Source organism: Lampetra fluviatilis, unplaced genomic scaffold (genome assembly GCF_964198595.1).
Source record: "Lampetra fluviatilis unplaced genomic scaffold, kcLamFluv1.1 SCAFFOLD_525, whole genome shotgun sequence".
NCBI classification, from domain to species: domain Eukaryota; kingdom Metazoa; phylum Chordata; class Hyperoartia; order Petromyzontiformes; family Petromyzontidae; genus Lampetra; species Lampetra fluviatilis.
In genome coordinates, this window is record NW_027621179.1 from 53,305 (window position 1) to 72,631 (window position 19,327).

The 19,327-nt window shown below is 58.7% G+C and overlaps 1 protein-coding gene across 1 annotated transcript; it reads right to left on the reverse strand.

Annotated features, from left to right (window-relative positions):
* Window positions 1-1,419: 1,419 nt before the first annotated feature.
* Window positions 1,420-18,746, reverse strand: LOC144954891 (uncharacterized; the record flags this gene model as incomplete). The annotated part of the gene is made up of 7 exons (XM_078885282.1): window positions 1,420-1,436; window positions 1,647-1,685; window positions 6,508-6,794; window positions 10,396-10,805; window positions 12,882-13,220; window positions 17,926-18,086; window positions 18,645-18,746. Coding segments are annotated over 7 exons (1,355 nt in total), but the record flags the coding sequence as incomplete, so codon positions are not given.
* Between the last annotated feature and the right edge of the window lie 581 nt (window positions 18,747-19,327).

Here is a 19,327-nt window from a genome sequence, read left to right on the forward strand (position 1 = left end):
CGGTGGTGTGTGTGGTGTGGTGGTGGTGTGTGATGATGGTGGTGGTGGTGTGTGTGAAGGTGGTGTGTGTGACGGTGGTGGTGTGTGTGTGATGGTGTGTGTGTGACGGTGTGTGAGTGACGGTGGTGGTGTGTGTGCGTGATGGTGTGTGAGTGACGGTGGTGGTGATGGTGTGTGTGTGACGGTGGTGATGGTGTGTGTGTGATGGTGGTGTGTGTGTGTGATGGTGATGGTGTGTGTGTGACGGTGGTGGTGGTAGTGTGTGTGTGACGGTGTGTGTGACGGTGGTGGTGTGTGTGTGACGGTGGTGGTGTGTGTGTGTGAAGATGGTAGTGGTGGTTGTGATGATGGTGGTGGTTGTGATGATGGTTGTGATGATAGTAGTGGTTGTGATGATGGTTGTGGTTGTGGTAGTAGTTGTGATGATGGTAGTAGTTGTGATGATGGTAGTGGTTGTGATGATGGTAGTAGTTGTGATGATGGTAGTGGTTGTGATGATGGTTGTGGTGGTTGTGGCTGTGGTTGTGGTGGTTGTGGCGCTACTAACCAGGCCGTGGATCTGGAGCGGTGCTCAGCAAGTCCCTCAGCTGAGCGTCTCTCACGCCGTGAGGTGGTGGTTGTGGTAGTGGTTGTGATGATGGTTGTGGTGGTGGTTTGTGGTGGTGGTTGTGGTGGTTGTGGCGATGCTAACCAGGCCGTGGATCTGGTGCTGTGCTCAGCAAGTCCCTCAGCTGAGCGTCTCTCACGCCGTGAGGTGGTGGTTGTGGTAGTAGTTGTGATGATGGTAGTGGTTGTGATGATGGTTGTGGTGGTTGTGGCTGTGGTTGTGGTGGTTGTGGCGATGCTAACCAGGCCGTGGATCTGGTGCTGTGCTCAGCAGGTCCCTCAGCTGAGCGTCTCTCACGCCGTGAGGTGGTGGTGGTGGTAGTTGTGATGATGGTAGTGGTTGTGGTGGTTGTGGCTGTGGTTGTGGTGGTTGTGGCGCTACTAACCGGGCCGTGGGTCTGGTGCTGTGCTGAGTAGATCCCTCAGCTGAGCGTCCCTCACGCCGTGAGGTGGTGGTTGTGATGATGGTAGTGGTTGTGATGATGGTAGTGGTTGTGATGATGGTTGTGGTGGTTTTGGTGATGGTTGTGGTGGTTGTGGCGCTACTAACCAGGCCGTGGATCTGGTGCTGTGCTGAGTAGATCCCTCAGCTGAGCGTCCCTCACGCCGTGAGGTGGTGGTTGTGATGATGGTTGTGATGGTGGTTGTGATGGTGGTTGTGATGGTGGTTGTGGTGGTGGTTGTGATGATGGTTGTGGTTGTGATGATGGTAGTGGTTGTGATGATGGTTGTGGTGGTTGTGGTGGTTGTGGCGCTACTAACCGGGCCGTGGATCTGGTGCTGTGCTGAGTAGATCCCTCAGCTGAGCGTCCCTCACGCCGTGAGTCCAGCTGAGGTCGAGCGAGCGAAGAGCGCAGCGAGTGCCGACCAACGCGGCCACACTCGCCCATGAGGAGCACGGCATGCTGAGCACCTGGAGGCCTGCACCACCACCACCACCACAACCACAACCACCACAATCATCGTCACCACCACCACAACCACCACCACAACCACAACAACCAGTGTCAACACCACCACCACCACCACCACCATCACACTCGCCCATGAGGAGCACGGCATGCTGAGCACCTGGAGGCCTGCACCACCACCACCACAACCACCACCACCACAACCAGTGTCAACACCACCACCACCACAACAACCACCACCACCACAACCAGTGTCAACACCACCACCACCACAACAACCACCACCACCACAACCAGTGTCAACACCACCACCACCACAACAACCACCACCACCACAACCAGTGTCAACACCACCACCACCACAACAACCACCACCACCACAACCAGTGTCAACACCACCACCACCACAACAACCACCACCACCACAACCAGTGTCAACACCACCACCACCACAACAACCACCACCACAACCAGTGTCAACACCACCACCACCACAACAACCACCACAACCAGTGTCAACACCACCACCACCACAACAACCACCACCACCACAACCAGTGTCAACACCACCACCACCACAACAACCACCACCACAACCAGTGTCAACACCACCACCACCACAACAACCACCACCACCACAACCAGTGTCAACACCACCACCACCACAACAACCACCACCACCACAACCAGTGTCAACACCACCACCACCACAACAACCACCACCACAACCAGTGTCAACACCACCACCACAACAACCACCACCACCACAACCAGTGTCAACACCACCACCACCACAACAACCACCACCACCACAACCAGTGTCAACACCACCACCACCACAACAACCACCACCACCACAACCAGTGTCAACACCACCACCACCACAACAACCACCACCACCACAACCAGTGTCAACACCACCACCACCACAACAACCACCACCACAACCAGTGTCAACACCACCACCACCACAACAACCACCACAACCAGTGTCAACACCACCACCACCACAACAACCACCACCACCACAACCAGTGTCAACACCACCACCACCACAACAACCACCACCACAACCAGTGTCAACACCACCACCACCACAACAACCACCACCACCACAACCAGTGTCAACACCACCACCACCACAACAACCACCACCACCACAACCAGTGTCAACACCACCACCACCACAACAACCACCACCACAACCAGTGTCAACACCACCACCACAACAACCACCACCACCACAACCAGTGTCAACACCACCACCACCACAACAACCACCACCACAACCAGTGTCAACACCACCACCACAACAACCACCACCACCACAACCAGTGTCAACACCACCACCACCACAACAACCACCACCACAACCAGTGTCAACACCACCACCACAACAACCACCACCACCACAACCAGTGTCAACACCACCACCACCACAACAACCACCACCACAACCAGTGTCAACACCACCACCACAACAACCACCACCACCACAACCAGTGTCAACACCACCACCACCACAACAACCAGTGTCAACACCACACTCGCCCACGAGGAGCACGGCATGCTGAGCACCTGAAGGCTTGCAAACACAACAACCACCACAACCACCACAACAACCAGTGTCACCACCACCACCACCACCACCCGTGTCACCACCACCACCACCACCACGATCATCGTCACCACCACCACCACCAGTGTCAACACCACAACAACCATCACAACCGCCACAATCATCATCACCACCACCACACGGCATGCTGAGCACCTGTAGGCCTGCACCACCACCACCACCCCAACAACCAGTTTCACCACCATCACCACCACAACAACAATCACAACCACCACAACCATCATCGCCACCACACGGCATGCAGAGCACCTGTAGGCCTGCACCACCACAACCACCACCACCACAACAACCAGTGTCAACACCACCACAACCACCACCATCACAACCACCACCACCACCACCAGTGTCAACACCACCACAACCACCACCACCACCAACACAACCACCACAACCACCACCACAACCATCAGTGTCAACACCACCACCACAACAGTTGTCAACACCACCATCACCACCACAACCACCATCATCACAATCACCACCACCACCACCACCACCACAACCACCAGTGTCAACACCACCACCACCACCACAACCACAACCATCGTCACCACCACAATCATCATCACCACCACCACTATCACTACCATCACTACAACCACCACCACCATCATCATCACCATCACTACCATCACCATCATCACCACCAGCACCACCACAACCAGTCACCACCACCAACACAACCACAACCATCGTCACCATCACAACCACCACAATCATCACCACCACCACCAGCATCACCACCACCGGCACCACCACCATTATCATCACCACCACCACAACCACCAGTGTCACCACCACCAACACCACCACAACCAACGTCACCACAACCACTGTCATCATCATCGCCACCACCATAACCACCACGACCATCACCACCATCATCACCACCACCACCACCACTACCGCCAGCATAGTCAACAGAGAGTGAGGGAGAGTGAAGGGGGAGAGTGAGTGAGTGAGAGAGTGGGTGAGTGAGCGAGTGAGCGGGTGAGTGGGTGAGTGAGAGAGTGAGCAGGTGAGTGAGTGAGTGAGAGAGTGAGCGGGTGAGCGAGTGAGTGAGCGAGTGAGCGGGTGAGTGATTGAGTGTGAGTGAGTGAGCGAGTGTGAGTGAGCAAGTGAGTAAAGGTGAGTGAGCGAGTGTGAGCGAGTGAGTGTGAGTGCGAGTGAGTGAGCGAGTGAGCGGGTGAGTGATTGAGTGTGAGTGAGTGAGCGAGTGTGAGTGAGCAAGTGAGTAAAGGTGAGTGAGCGAGTGTGAGCGAGTGTGAGCGAGTGCGAGTGAGTGAGCGAGTGAGCGGGTGAGTGATTGAGTGTGAGTGAGTGAGAGAGTGTGAGTGAGCAAGTGAGTAAAGGTGAGTGAGTGTGAGCGAGTGAGTGTGAGTGAGTGAGCGAGTGTGAGTGAGCAAGTGAGTAAAGGTGAGTGAGCGAGTGTGAGCGAGTGAGTGTGAGTGCGAGTGAGTGAGCGAGTGAGCGGGTGAGTGATTGAGTGTGAGTGAGTGAGCGAGTGTGAGTGAGCAAGTGAGTAAAGGTGAGTGAGCGAGTGTGAGCGAGTGTGAGCGAGTGAGCGCGTGTGAGCGAGCGAGTGAGTGAAGGTAAGTGAATGTGAGTAAGAGAGTGAGTGTGAGCGAGTGTGAGCGAGCGAGTGTGAGCGAGTGTGAATGAGTGTGAGTGAGTGACAGTGTGAGTGACAGTGTGAATGAGCGAGCGAGTGTGAGCGAGTGTGAGCGAGCGAGTGTGAGTGAGTGTGAGCGAGCGAGTGTGAGCGAGCGAGTGAGTGAGTGAAGGTAAGTGAATGTGAGTAAGAGAGTGAGTGTGAGCGAGTGTGAGCGAGCGAGTGTGAGCGAGTGTGAATGAGTGAGTGTGAGCGAGTGTGAATGAGTGTGAGTGAGTGACAGTGTGAGTGACAGTGTGAATGAGCGAGTGAGTGTGAGAGAGTGTGAGCGAGTGTGAGCGAGCGAGTGTGAGCGAGTGTGAATGAGTGAGTGTGAGTGAGTGACAGTGTGAGTGACAGTGTGAATGAGCGAGCGAGTGTGAGCGAGTGTGAGCGAGCGAGTGTGAATGAGCGAGTGTGAGCGAGTGTGAGCGAGCGAGTGTGAATGAGCGAGTGTGAGCGAGTGTAAGCGAGGGTGCAGCACCTGGCAGCCTGGCTGTGAGCCAGCCGAGCTGGGCGAGTGAGAGGGGGCAACGCGAGATGTCCAGCGAGAAGGTGAGTGAGTGAGAGTGTGAGTGAGAGTGTGAGTGAGAGTGTGAGTGAGAGTGTGAGTGAGAGTGTGAGTGAGTGTGAGCGAGTGTGAGTGAGTGAGCGAGTAAGAGTGAGTGATACAGTGAGTGAGCGAGTGTGAGCGAGTGTGAGCGAGTGTGAGAGAGTGTGAGCGAGTGTGAGAGTGTGAGTGAGCGAGTGTGAGCGAGCGAGTGTGAGTGTGAGTGAGCGAGTGTGAGTGAGCGAGCGAGTGAGTGAGTGAGCGAGTGAGTGAGTGAGCGAGCGAGCGAGTGAGTGTGAGCGAGCGTGAGCGAGTGAGCGTGTGAGCGAGTGAGTGAGCGAGCGAGTGTGAGTGAGTGTGAGCGAGCGAGTGTGAGCGAGTGTGAGCGAGTGTGAGTGTGATTGAGTGAGTGAGCGAGTGTGAGCGAGCGAGTGTGAATGAGCGAGTGTGAGCGAGTGTGAGTGTGAGTGAGGGTGCAGCACCTGGCAGCCTGGCTGTGAGCCAGCCGAGCTGGGCGAGTGAGAGGGGGCAACGCGAGATGTCCAGCGAGAAGGTGAGTGAGAGTGTGAGTGAGAGTGTGAGTGAGTGTGAGCGAGTGTGAGTGAGTGTGAGCGAGTGTGAGCGAGTGAGCGAGAGTGAGTGATACAGTGAGTGAGCGAGTGTGAGCGAGTGTGAGCGAGTGTGAGAGAGTGTGAGTGAGTGTGAGCAAGTGCGAGCGAGTGAGAGTGAGCGAGTGTGAGCGTGCGAGTGTGAGTGTGAGTGAGCGAGTGTGAGTGAGCGAGCGAGTGAGTGAGTGAGCGAGCGAGTGAGCGAGCGAGTGAGTGTGAGCGAGCGTGAGCGAGTGAGCGAGTGAGTGAGTGAGCGAGCGAATGTGAGTGAGTGTGAGCGAGCGAGTGTGAGCGAGTGTGAGCGAGTGTGAGTGTGAGCGAGTGAGTGAGCGAGTGTGAGCGAGCGAGTGTGAATGAGCGAGTGTGAGCGTGAATGAGCAAGCGAGCAGCACCTGGCAGCCTGGCTGTGAGCCAGCCGAGCTGGGCGAGTGAGAGGGGGCAACGCGAGATGTCCAGCGAGAAGGTGAGTGAGAGTGTGAGTGAGAGTGTGAGTGAGTGTGAGCGAGTGTGAGCGAGTGTGAGTGTGAGTGAGGGTGCAGCACCTGGCAGCCTGGCTGTGAGCCAGCCGAGCTGGGCGAGTGAGAGGGGGCAACGCGAGATGTCCAGCGAGAGCGGCTGCCTCCGCACGACGCCACGGAGCACGACGCCGGACGACGAGGACACCGGCGATGGTGAGCGGGGTGAGGAGGGTGAGGAGGAGGGTGAGGAGGAGGGTGAGGAGGGTGAGGACGATGCCCTCACCGCCACCCTCACCGCCTTCACCGCCGTCACCGCCGTCGGCCGTCGGTGCGACAGGTCAACGTGAGCCCAAAGGCGGCGGTCGATACACCTACAGAGAGACACGCGGAGAGACACACACACACATAGAGTGTGTCTCTGTGTGTGTCTGTGTGTGTGTCTCTGTGTGTGTCTGTGCGTCTCTGTGTGTGTCTGTGTGTCTCTGTGTGTGTGTCTGTGTGTGTGTCTGTGTGTGTCTGTGTGTGTCTGTGTGTGTCTGTGTGTGTCTGTGTGTGTCTGTGTGTGTGTGTCTGAGTGTGTCTGTCTGTGTGTGACTGTGTGTGTGTCTGTGTCTGTGTGTGTGTCTGTGTGTGTCTGTGTCTGTCTGTGTGTGTCTGTGTGTGACTGTGTGTGTGTCTGTGTGTGTGTCTGTGTGTTTAATTCGTAGTTTAGTGGTGGTTAATTGACGGTGGAGGGGTTACCATCCCCTCGCACCCGTGCAGATCCCCCGTTTAGCCACTGTGGTGGTCACAGACGCCATGAGGGGAGAGGCCAATGGGCATTGGCCCCCCCCCCCACAGCACTGCCCACGACAGTGTTGCCCGTCCGGCACCGCGAGGAGGTAGGAGGTTGTTTTGCCGGACCAGGCTGGATTGTGTGAGGAGCTCACAAGTCCTTGAAAGATCTGGGCAAAGTCCCATCGGTGAGCTCCTCCGGCAGGCAAGGCTGCGTTGGCTGGGTCATGTAGCCCGCATGCCCAGCCACCGCATGCCTAAACAGCTTTTGTTCGGCCGGATCGAGGGGGCTAAACGGGCGCGGCACGGGCTAGAGAAGAGATGGAGTGATGTGGTACAGGAGGACGTGGAGCTGAGTGGACTTGCCGATGACTGGTACCAGCGGTGTCAAGATCGGCCTCAGTGGAGGAGGCTCGTGAAGGACGCTACTGGGCAGTTGGAGGCAGTCGCCCTCCAACAACAACGGAGGGCGGAGGAGCGACGCTCACAACAACGAGCGGAGCGCCGGGTGGCTAAAGCACAGCAAGTTGGCACAGTAGGGGGCACAGGTGGTGCATCAGCCAGTCATCTCGGTCATCTTGGTCAGTCGACCCGTGGCACCTGCTGGGTCTGCCCCGTGACCTCCTGCCAGCGGGCGTTCGACACTTCACGTGGTAGCCTCAAGGTGCACATGGCCTGGCACAAGCGTCGTGGTGACGTCACCGCCACTTGGTGGCGAATGGCGGTTGTTGTTGTTGTTGTGTCTATGTGTGTGTGTCTGTGTGTCCCACTCTCCCCCCCCCACCCACCACCGGTTCCGGGCCTTGCACAAGCGCAGGCAGCGTGCGTGTGTGTCTGTGTGTGTGTGTCTGTGTGTCTGTATCTGTTTGTGTGTGTCTGTGTGTGTGTCTGTGTGTGTGTGTCTGTGTGTGTGTGTCTGTGTGTCTGTATCTGTTTGTGTGTGTCTGTGTGTGTGTCTGTCTGTGTGTCCCCCCCCCCACACCCACCACCGGTTCCAGGCCTTGCACACGCGCAGGCAGCGTGCGTGTGTGTGTCTGTATGTGTGTCTGTATGTGTCTGTGTATGTGTCTGTGTGTGTGTCTGTATGTGTCTGTGCGTGTGTCTGTGTCTGTGTGCGTGTGTCTGTGTGTGTCTGTGTGTCTGTGTGTGTCTGTGTGTGTCTGTGTGTGTCTGTGTATCTGTGTGTGTCTGTGTGTCTGTGTGTGTCTGTGTGTGTCTGTGTCTGTGTGTCCCACCACCGGTTCCAGGCCTTGCACACGCGCAGGCAGCGTGCGTGTGTGTCTGTGTGTCTGTCTGTGTCTGTGTGTCTGTGTGTCTGTGTGTGTGTGTCTGTGTGTCCCACCACCGGTTCCAGGCCTTGTACACGCGCAGGCAGCGTGCGTGCGTGTCTGTGTGTGTCTGTGTGTGTGTCTGTATCTGTGTGTGTCTGTGTTTCTGTGTGCATGTATCTGTGTGTGTGTGTCTGTGTGTGTGTGTCTGTGTGTGTGTGTCTGTGTGTGTCTGTATCTGTCTGTGTGTATCTGTGTGTCTGTATCTGTCTGTGTGTCTCTGTCTGTGTGTGTCTGTGTGTGTGTCCCACCACCGGTTCCAGGCCTTGCACACGCGCAAGCAGCGTGCGTGTGTGTCTGTGTGTGTGTCTGTGTGCGTCTGTGTGTGTCTGTGCGTGTGTCTGTGTGTGTGTCTGTATCTCTGTGTGTCTGTGTGTGCATGTGTGTGTCCCACCACCGGTTCCAGGCCTTGCACACGCGCAAGCAGCGTGCGTGTGTGTCTGTGTGTGTGTCTGTGTGTGTGTCTGTATCTGTGTGTGTCTGTGTCTCTGTGTGCATGTATCTGTGTGTGTGTATCTGTGTGTGTGTGTCTGTGTGTGTGTGTCTGTGTGTGTCTGTATCTGTCTGTGTGTATCTGTGTGTCTGTATCTGTCTGTGTGTCTCTGTGTGTGTCTGTGTGTGTGTCCCACCACCGGTTCCAGGCCTTGCACACGCGCAGGCAGCGTGCGTGTGTGTCTGTGTGTGTGTCTGTGTGTGTGTCTGTATCTGTGTGTGTCTGTGTCTCTGTGTGCATGTATCTGTGTGTGTGCATCTGTGTGTATCTGTGTGTGTGTGTCTGTGTGTGTCTGTGTGTGTCTGTATCTGTCTGTGTGTATCTGTGTGTCTGTATCTGTCTGTGTGTGTCTGTGTGTGTCTGTATCTGTCTGTGTGTCTGTATCTGTCTGTGTGTCTCTGTCTGTGTGTGTCTGTGTGTGTCCCACCACCGGTTCCAGGCCTTGCACACGCGCAAGCAGCGTGCGTGTGTGTCTGTGTGTGTGTCTGTGTGTGTCTGTATCTGTGTGTGTCTGTGTCTCTGTGTGCATGTCTCTGTGTGCATGTATCTGTGTGTGTGTATCTGTGTGTGTGTGTCTGTGTGTGTGTGTCTGTGTGTGTGTGTCTGTGTGTGTCTGTATCTGTCTGTGTGTCTGTATCTGTCTGTGTGTCTCTGTCTGTGTGTGTCTGTGTGTGTCCCACCACCGGTTCCAGGCCTTGCACACGCGCAAGCAGCGTGCGTGTGTGTCTGTGTGTGTGTCTGTATCTGTGTGTGTCTGTGTCTCTGTGTGCATGTATCTGTGTGTGTGTATCTGTGTGTGTGTGTCTGTGTGTGTGTGTCTGTGTGTGTGTGTCTGTGTGTGTCTGTATCTGTCTGTGTGTCTGTATCTGTCTGTGTGTCTCTGTCTGTGTGTGTCTGTGTGTGTCCCACCACCGGTTCCAGGCCTTGCACACGCGCAAGCAGCGTGCGTGTGTGTCTGTGTGTGTGTCTGTATCTGTGTGTGTCTGTGTCTCTGTGTGCATGTATCTGTGTGTGTGTATCTGTGTGTGTGTGTATCTGTGTGTGTGTGTCTGTGTGTGTGTGTCTGTATCTGTCTGTGTGTATCTGTGTGTCTGTATCTGTCTGTGTGTCTCTGTCTGTGTGTGTGTCCCACCACCGGTTCCAGGCCTTGCACACGCGCAAGCAGCGTGCGTGTCTGTGTGTGTCTGTATCTGTGTGTGTCTGTGTCTCTGTGTGCATGTATCTGTGTGTGTGTATCTATGTGTGTGTGTATCTGTGTGTGTGTGTATCTGTGTGTGTGTGTGTCTGTGTGTGTGTGTCTGTATCTGTCTGTGTGTATCTGTGTGTCTGTATCTGTCTGTGTGTCTCTGTCTGTGTGTGTCTGTGTGTGTGTCCCACCACCGGTTCCAGGCCTTGCACACGCGCAGGCAGCGTGCGAGGTCCCCCGCTGGCAGCAGCAGAAACACCTTCAGCCACTGCTCCCGCCTCAGCGGGTGGACAGCCCCTCCCCCTCCCCCCCCAGCCCCTCCCCCCCCTCCTCCCCCCCCAGCCCCTCCCCCCCCACACAATTCCACGGTGTCCGGTGGCGGGCCAAGGCCGGCCGGCCGCACGACGTGGAGCAGTGGGGGGCACGGGGGGCACGGGGGGCACGGAGACTTGGTGGTCACCGTGGCCGGGTCGGGCAAGCCCACGGTAACAACGCCGGTAACGCCGGCGTTGGTAACGGCGGAGGTAACGGCGGAGGTAACGGCGGAGGAGGTAACACCAGCGGCGCCTCTTCCTGTTGCACGCGGTTGCTTCTGTAGCGTCTGTGGTGGTTGGTGTTGTTGTGGTTGATGTGGTGGTTGTGGGGGTTGATGTGGTGATTGTGGGGGTTGATGTGGTGGTTGTGGGGGTTGATGTGGTGGTTGTGGGGGTTGATGTGGTGGTTGTTGTGGTTGATGTGGTGGTTGTGGGGGTTGATGTGGTGGTTGTGGGGGTAGGATGTGGTGGTTGTGGGGGTTGATGTGGTGGTTGTGGGGGTTGATGTGGTGGTTGTGGGGGTTGATGTGGTGGTTGTGGGGGTTGATGTGGTGGTTGTGGGGGTTGATGTGGTGGTTGTGGGGGTTGATGTGGTGGTTGTGGGGGTTGATGTGGTGGTTGTGGGGGTTGATGTGGTGGTTGTGGGGGTTGATGTGGTGGTTGTGGGGGTTGATGTGGTGGTTGTGGGGGTTGATGTGGTGGTTGTGGGGGTTGATGTGGTGGTTGTGGGGGTTGATGTGGTGGTTGTGGGGGTTGATGTGGTGGTTGTGGGGGTTGATGTGGTGGTTGTGGGGGTTGATGTGGTGGTTGTGGGGGTTGATGTGGTGGTTGTGGGGGTTGATGTGGTGGTTGTGGGGGTTGATGTGGTGGTTGTGGGGGTTGATGTGGTGGTTGTGGGGGTTGATGTGGTGGTTGTGGGGGTTGATGTGGTGGTTGTGGGGGTTGATGTGGTGGTTGTGGGGGTTGATGTGGTGGTTGTGGGGGTTGATGTGGTGGTTGTGGGGGTTGATGTGGTGGTTGTGGGGGTTGATGTGGTGGTTGTGGGGGTTGATGTGGTGGTTGTGGGGGTTGATGTGGTGGTTGTGGGGGTTGATGTGGTGGTTGATGTGGTGGTTGTGGGGGTTGATGTGGTGGTTGTGGGGGTTGATGTGGTGGTTGTGGGGGTTGATGTGGTGGTTGTGGGGGTTGATGTGGTGGTTGTGGGGGTTGATGTGGTGGTTGTGGGGGTTGATGTGGTGGTTGTGGGGGTTGATGTGGTGGTTGTGGGGGTTGATGTGGTGGTTGTGGGGGTTGATGTGGTGGTTGTGGGGGTTGATGTGGTGGTTGTGGGGGTTGATGTGGTGGTTGTGGGGGTTGATGTGGTGGTTGTGGGGGTTGATGTGGTGGTTGTGGGGGTTGATGTGGTGGTTGTGGGGGTTGATGTGGTGGTTGTGGGGGTTGATGTGGTGGTTGTGGGGGTTGATGTGGTGGTTGTGGGGGTTGATGTGGTGGTTGTGGGGGTTGATGTGGTGGTTGTGGGGGTTGATGTGGTGGTTGTGGGGGTTGATGTGGTGGTTGTGGGGGTTGATGTGGGGGTGGTTGTAGTGGTGGTTGATGTGGTGGTGGTGGTTGATGTGGTGGTGGTTGTTGTGGTGGTTGATGTGGTGGGGGTTGATGTGGTGGTTGATGTGGTGGGGGTTGATGTGGTGGTTGATGTGGTGGTTGATGTGGTGGGGGTTGATGTGGGGGTTGATGTGGTGGTTGTGGTGGGGGTTGATGTGGTGGTTGTGGTGGGGGTTGATGTGGTGGTTGTTGTGGTGGTTGATGTGGTGGGGGTTGATGTGGGGGTTGATGTGGTGGTTGTGGTGGGGGTTGATGTGGTGGTTGATGTGGGGGTTGATGTGGTGGTTGTGGTGGGGGTTGATGTGGTGGTTGATGTGGTGGTTGTGGTGGGGGTTGATGTGGTGCGGGTTGTTGTGTTTGATGTGGTTGTGGTGGTGGTGGTTGATGTGGTGGTGGTTGTGGGGGTTGTGGGGGTTGTGATGTGGTGGTTGATGTGGTGGTTGATGTTGTGGTGGTCGTTGATGGGGGTGGTTGATGTGGGGGTGGTGGTTGATGTGGGGGTGGTGGTTGATGTGGGGGTGGTGGTTGTTGTGGTGGTTGTTGTGGTGGTTGTTGTGGTGGTTGTTGTGGTGGTTGTGGGGAGAGAGAGAGGTTACACACAGCACGCTGCTTCCCTCTCAGCCAGCACCCCCAGCCCCTCCCCTCCCCCCCAGCCCCTCCCCCCCAGCTCCTCCCCTCCCCCCCAGCCCCTCCCCCCCTACCCCCTCCCTCCGAGCCCCTCCCCCCCAGCCCCTTCCCCCCAGCCCTTCCCCCCCACTCACCGTGACGTGGGCTCCAGCCCCTCCCCTCCGCGTGGGGTTCAGTGGGGGAGGCCTCAGCACCCTCGCACCCCCCGCAGCCCCCACCCTCGCACCCCCCGCGGCCCCCACCCTCGCACCCCCCGCGGCCCCCACCCTCGCAGCCCCCCCCGCCTGGCCCCCACCTCTGCGGGGGCGCCGGCCCCCACCCCCAGCCCCAACCGACGAGGGGGGGAGGACGGCCCCTCCCCCTCCTCCTCTCCTGCGGGGGGGAGCCCCCACCCCCCCTCCCCCGCGGTGGGGGCGGGGGGAGGGGGAGGGGGGGGGCGACGGGGGGGAGTCCGGGGAGAAGCCGGCGTAGCGCTGGGGGGGGGGGGAGAAGGGGGGAGGGGGGGTGGGGGGAGGGGAGGAGAGGGGAGGGGGGGAGAGGGGGGGAGGGAGGGAGGGGAGGGAGGGGGGGGGGTGGTGGTGGGGGGAGGGAGAGGGGAGGGAGGGGGAGAGAGGGGGAGAGCGGGGGGAGGGAAGAGATGGTGGGGGAGGGATGGATGGTGGGGGGAGGGAGAGGGGAGGGGGGGAGAGGGGGCGGGAGAGGGGATAGAGGGGGGGATGGTGGGGGGGGTGGGTGGATGGGGGATGGTGGGGGGAGAGAAGGGGGGAGGGGTGGGGGAGGGAAGGGGGGGATGGTGGGGGGAGGGGGGAATTGTGGGGGGAGAGGGGGATGGTGGGGGGAGGGGGGTGGGTGGGTGTAGGGAGGGGGGGTGGGTGGGTGGGGGGAGGGGTGGGAGAGAGGGTGGGGGGGAGAGAGGGTGGTTAGTCAGTCACGTGATCAAGAGCGACACTCGCACAGCTGAGCTGGGTGGGTGGGTTGGTGGGTGGGTTGGTGGGTTGGTGGGTGGGTTGGTGGGTGGGTTGGTGGGTGGGTTGGTGGGTGGGTTGGTGGGTGGGTTGGTGGGTGGGTTGGTGGGTGGGTTGGTGGGTTGGTGGGTGGGTTGGTGGGTGGGTTGGTTGGTGGGTTGGTGGGTGGGTTGGTGGGTGGGTTGGTGGGTTGGTGGGTGGGTTGGTGGGTGGGTTGGTGGGTTGGTGGGTGGGTTGGTGGGTGGGTTTGGTGGGTGGGTTGGTGGGTTGGTGGGTGGGTTGGTGGGTTGGTGGGTGGGTTGGTGGGTTGGTGGGTGGGTTGGTGGGTTGGTGGGTGGGTTGGTGGGTGGGTTGGTGGGTGGGTTGGTGGGTTGGTGGGTGGGTTGGTGGGTGGGTTGGTGGGTTGGTGGGTGGGTTGGTGGGTTGGTGGGTTGGTGGGTGGGTTGGTGGGTTGGTGGGTGGGTTGGTGGGTTGGTGGGTGGGTTGGTGGGTTGGTGGGTGGGTTGGTGGGTGGGTTGGTGGGTGGGTTGGTGGGTGGGTTGGTGGGTTGGTGGGTGGGTTGGTGGGTGGGTTGGTGGGTTGGTGGGTGGGTTGGTGGGTGGGTTTGGTGGGTGGGTTGGTGGGTTGGTGGGTTGGTGGGTGGGTTGGTGGGTGGGTTGGTGGGTTGGTGGGTGGGTTGGTGGGTTGGTGGGTGGGTTGGTGGGTGGGTGCGTTTGGTGGGTGGGTTGGTGGGTTGGTGGGTGGGTTGGTGGGTGGGTTGGTGGGTTGGTGGGTGGGTTGGTGGGTTGGTGGGTGGGTTGGTGGGTGGGTTGGTGGGTGGGTTGGTGGGTTGGTGGGTGGGTTGGTGGGTTGGTGGGTGGGTTGGTGGGTTGGTGGGTGGGTTGGTGGGTGGGTTGGTGGGTGGGTTGGTGGGTTGGTGGGTGGGTTGGTGGGTGGGTTGGTGGGTTGGTGGGTGGGTTGGTGGGTGGGTTGGTGGGTGGGTTGGTGGGTGGGTTGGTGGGTGGGTTGGTGGGTTGTTGGGTTGGTGGGTTGGTGGGTGGGTTGGTGGGTTGGTGGGTGGGTTGGTGGGTGGGTTGGTGGGTTGGTGGGTGGGTTGGTGGGTTGGTGGGTGGGTTGGTGGGTGGGTTGTTGGGTTGGTGGGTGGGTTGGTGGGTTTGTGGGTGGGTTGGTGGGTGGGTTGGTGGGTTGGTGGGTGGGTTGGTGGGTTGGTGGGTTGGTGGGTGGGTTGGTGGGTGGGTTGGTTATTGGTGGGTGGGTTGGTGGGTGGGTTGGTGGGTTGTTGGGTTGGTGGGTGGGTTGGTGGGTTGGTGGGTGGGTTGGTGGGTGGGTTGGTGGATGGGTTGGTGGGTTGGTGGGTGGGTTGGTGGGTTGGTGGGTGGGTTGGTGGGTGGGTTGGTGGGTTGGTGGGTGGGTTGGTGGGTTGGTGGGTGGGTTGGTGGGTTGGTGGGTGGGTTGGTGGGTGGGTTGGTGGGTGGGTTGGTGGGTGGGTTGGTGGGTTGGTGGGTGGGTTGGTGGGTGGGTTGGTGGGTGGATTGGTGGGTGGGTTGGTGGGTGGGTTGGTGGGTGGGTTGGTGGGTTGGTGGGTGGGTTGGTGGGTTGGTGGGTGGGTTGGTGGGTTGGTGGGTGGGTTGGTGGGTTGGTTGGTGGGGTTGGTGGGTGGGTTGGTGGGTGGGTTGGTGGGTGGGTTGGTGGGTGGGTTGGTGGGTTGGTGGGTGGGTTGGTGGGTGGGTTGGTGGGTTGGTGGGTGGGTTGGTGGGTGGGTTGGTGGGTTGGTGGGTGGGTTGGTGGGTGGGTTGGTGGGTTGGTGGGTGGGTTGGTGGGTGGGTTGGTGGGTTGGTGGGTGGGTTGGTGGGTTGGTGGGTGGGTTGGTGGGTGGGTTGGTGGGTGGGTTGGTGGGTTGGTGGGTGGGTTGGTGGGTTGGTGGGTGGGTTGGTGGGTGGGTTGGTGGGTGGGTTGGTGGGTTGGTGGGGTGGGTGGGTTGGTGGTTGGTGGGTTGGTGGGTGGGTTGGTGGGTTGGTGGGTTGGTGGGTGGGTTGGTGGGTGGGTTGGTGGGTTGGTGGGTGGGGTTGGTGGAATGGTGGGTGGGTTGGTGGGTGGGTTGGTGGGTGGGTTGGTGGGTTTGGTGGGTGGGTTGGTGGGTGGGTTGGTGGGTTGGTGGGTGGGTTGGTGGGTGGGTTGGTGGGTGGGTTGGTGGGTGGGTTGGTGGGTGGGTTGGTGGGTTGGTGGGTTGGTGGGTGGGTTGGTGGGTGGGTTGGTGGGTTGGTGGGTGGGTTGGTGGGTTGGTGGGTGGGTTGGTGGGTTGGTGGGTTGGTGGGTGGGTTGGTGGGTGGGTTGGTGGGTTGGTGGGTTGGTGGGTGGGTTGGTGGGTGGGTTGGTGGGTGGATTGGTGCGTGGGTTGGTGGGTGGGTTGGTGGGTTGGTGGTGGGTTGGTGGGTGGGTGGGTTTGGTGGGTTGGTGGGTTGGTGGGTGGGTTGGTGGGTTGGTGGGTGGGTTGGTGGGTTGGTTGGTGGGTGGGTTGGTGGGTGGGTTGGTGGTTGGTTGGTGGGTTGGTGGGTGGGTTGGTGGGTGGGTTGGTGGGTGGGTTGGTGGGTTGGTGGGTGGGTTGGTGGGTTGGTGGGTTGGTGGGTGGGTTGGTGGGTGGGTGGGTTGGTGGAATTGGTGGGTGGGTTGGTGGGTGGGTTGGTGGGTGGGTTGGTGGTTGGTGGGTGGTTGGTGGGTTGGTGGGTGGGTTGGTGGGTTGGTGGGTGGGTTGGTGGGTGGGTTGGTGGGTGGGTTGGTGGGTGGGTTGGTGGGTGGGTTGGTGGGTTGGTGGGTGGGTTGGTGGGTTGGTGGTGGGTTGGTGGGTGGGTTGGTGGGTGGTGGTGGGTTGGTGGGTGGGTTGGTGGGTTGGTGGGTGGGTTGGTGGGTTGGTGGGTGGGTTGGTGGGTGGGTTGGTGGGTGGGTTGGTGGGTTGGTGGGTGGGTTGGTGGGTGGTTGGTGGGTTGGTGGGTGGTGGGTTGGTGGGTTGGTGGGTGGGTTGGTGGGTGTGTGGGTTGGTGGGTGGGTTGGTGGGTGGATTGTTGGGTGTGTGGGTTGGTGGGTGGGTTGGTGGGTGGGTTGGTGGGTTGGTGGGTGGGTTGGTTGGTGGGTTGGTGAGTTGGTTGGTGGGTGGGTTGGTGGGTGCGTTGGTGGGTTGGTGGGTGGGTTGGTTGGTGGGTGGGTTGGTGGGTTGGTGCGTTGGTGGGTTGGTGGGTGGGTTGGTGGGTGGGTTGGTGGGTGAGTTGGTGGGTGGTTTGGTGGGTGGGTTGGTGGGTTGGTGGGTGGGTTGGTGGGTTGGTGGGTTGGTGGGTTAGTGGGTGGGTTGGTGGGTGGGTTGGTGGGTTGGGTGGGTGGATTGGTGGGTTGGTGGTGGATTGGTGGGTTGGTGGGTGGGTGAATTGGTGGGTTGGTGGGTGGGTTGGTGGGTTGGTGGGTGGATCGGTTGGTTGGTGGGTGCGTTGGTGGGTGGGTTGGTGGGTGGATCGGTTGGTGGGTGGGTGAGTTGGTGGGTTGGTGGGTTGGTTGGTGGGTTGGTGGGTGGATCGGTGGGTTGGTGGGTGGGTTGGTGGGTGGGTTGGTGGATGGATCGGTGGGTTGGTGGGGTGGGTTGGTGGGTGGGTTGGTGGGTTGGTGGGTGGGTTGGTGGGTGGGTTGGTGGGTTGGTTGGTGGGTGGGTTGGTGGGTTGGTGGGTGGATCGGTGGGTTGGTGGGTGGGTTGGTGGGTGGGTTGGTGGGTGGGTTGGTGGGTTGGTTGGTGGGTTGGTTGGTGGGTTGGTGGGTGGATCGGTGGGTTGGTGGTGGGGTTGGTGGGTGGGTTGGTGGATGGATCGGTGGGTTGGTGGGTGGGTTGGTGGGTGGGTGGGTTGGTGGGTTGGTGGGTGGGTGGGTTGGTGGGTGGGTTGGTGGGTGGGTTGGTGGGTTGGTGGGTTGGTGGGTGGGTTGGTGGGTGGGTTGGTGGGTTGGTTGGTGGGTTGGTTGGTGGTTGGTGGGTGGATCGGTGGGTTGGTGGGTGGGTTGGTGGGTGGGTTGGTGGGTGGATCGGTGGGTTGGTGGGTGGGTTGGTGGGTGGGTTGGTGGGTTGGTGGGTTGGTGGGTGGGTTGGTGGGTGGGTTGGTGGGTTGGTGGGTGGGTTGGTGGGTGGGTTGGTGGGTGGGTGGGTTGGTGGGTTCACAATGGCCGGGTCTCCAGGGGGTACCTTGGCCCAGGTGCGGTTGCCGTGGAGACGATTTTCCTGGTTGCCGTGGAGACGGGTGTGGCGCTGGCTGCGCCTCAGCGTTGCCGTGGAGACCGGGGGGAGGGGCGCGGGGCACTGCAGCGTTACCACGGCAACGCGGGCAGCACGACCCCGGGGGACGGCTACAACCACAGAAAGTTACCACGGCAACCACAGCAACGTTACCACGGCAACCACCACATTACCACGGCAACCACAGCAACGTCACCACGGCAACCACAACAACCACAAACTACCTCAACATGGGCCGTGCCAGCCCCGGAACAACAACAATCACAGTGTCGTTACCACGGCAACTCGACAACATTGCCACAACATTAACACAACAACCTAACAACAATCCAACAACCCAATACAAAAACAACACCAAACACAACAAACACAACAACCCAACACAACAACAACCAAACATAACAACAACCCAATAAAAACAACCAAACACAACAACAACAACAACCCAACAACAATCCAACAACCCAACACAAAACAACAACCAAACACAACAACAACCAAACCACAACAACAACAACCCAACAACAACCAAACACAACAACAACCCAACACACAACAACCCAACAACAACTAACAACAACACAACAACACCAAAGAGAAGAAAATCCAACAACAACCAAACCAACAACACACCAACAACAACCAACACAACAACGGCTTGCCCTCACCTGTGAATTCTGGCTGCGAGGTTGTGGTTTGTGGTTGTTGTTGCCAGCAACAACTCTGCCTGTGGCTTTCGGTTGTTGCTGTTGTTGAAGCTGCTGCCGCTGCTGCAGGTTGTGGTGTTGGCGGCGTTGTTGTGGTTGTTGCTGTGGTTGTTGTGTTCGCACCGCCGTTGTAGCTGGGCGGTGGTTGTTGCGGTTGTTGCGGTGGTTGTGGTGGTTGCGGTTCGTCCTCAGGTTCACTCAACTCCGTTCTCGCCTCTGCAACAACCAAAACAACCGCAACAACAAACACACAACAACACACACAACAACCACCATCACAACAACCACCACAATCACAACAACCACACAACAACACACACAAACAAACAACAACCAAGAACAACCACACAAGAAACCACCACAAGTACCTACAACACACAATCACAAACAACACACCACCACAACAATCACAACAACCACAAGAACAACCACACAAGTACCACAGCAAACACACACAACAAACCACCACAATCACAACAACAACCACCACCACAACAATCACAACAACCACAAGAACACACAACCACAAGTACCACAGCAACAACCACAATCACTACAACTAGCGCAACAACAACAACCATCGCAACAACCTCAGAAACAAATCACCACAACCATCTCAACAGCAACCACCACAACGACACACA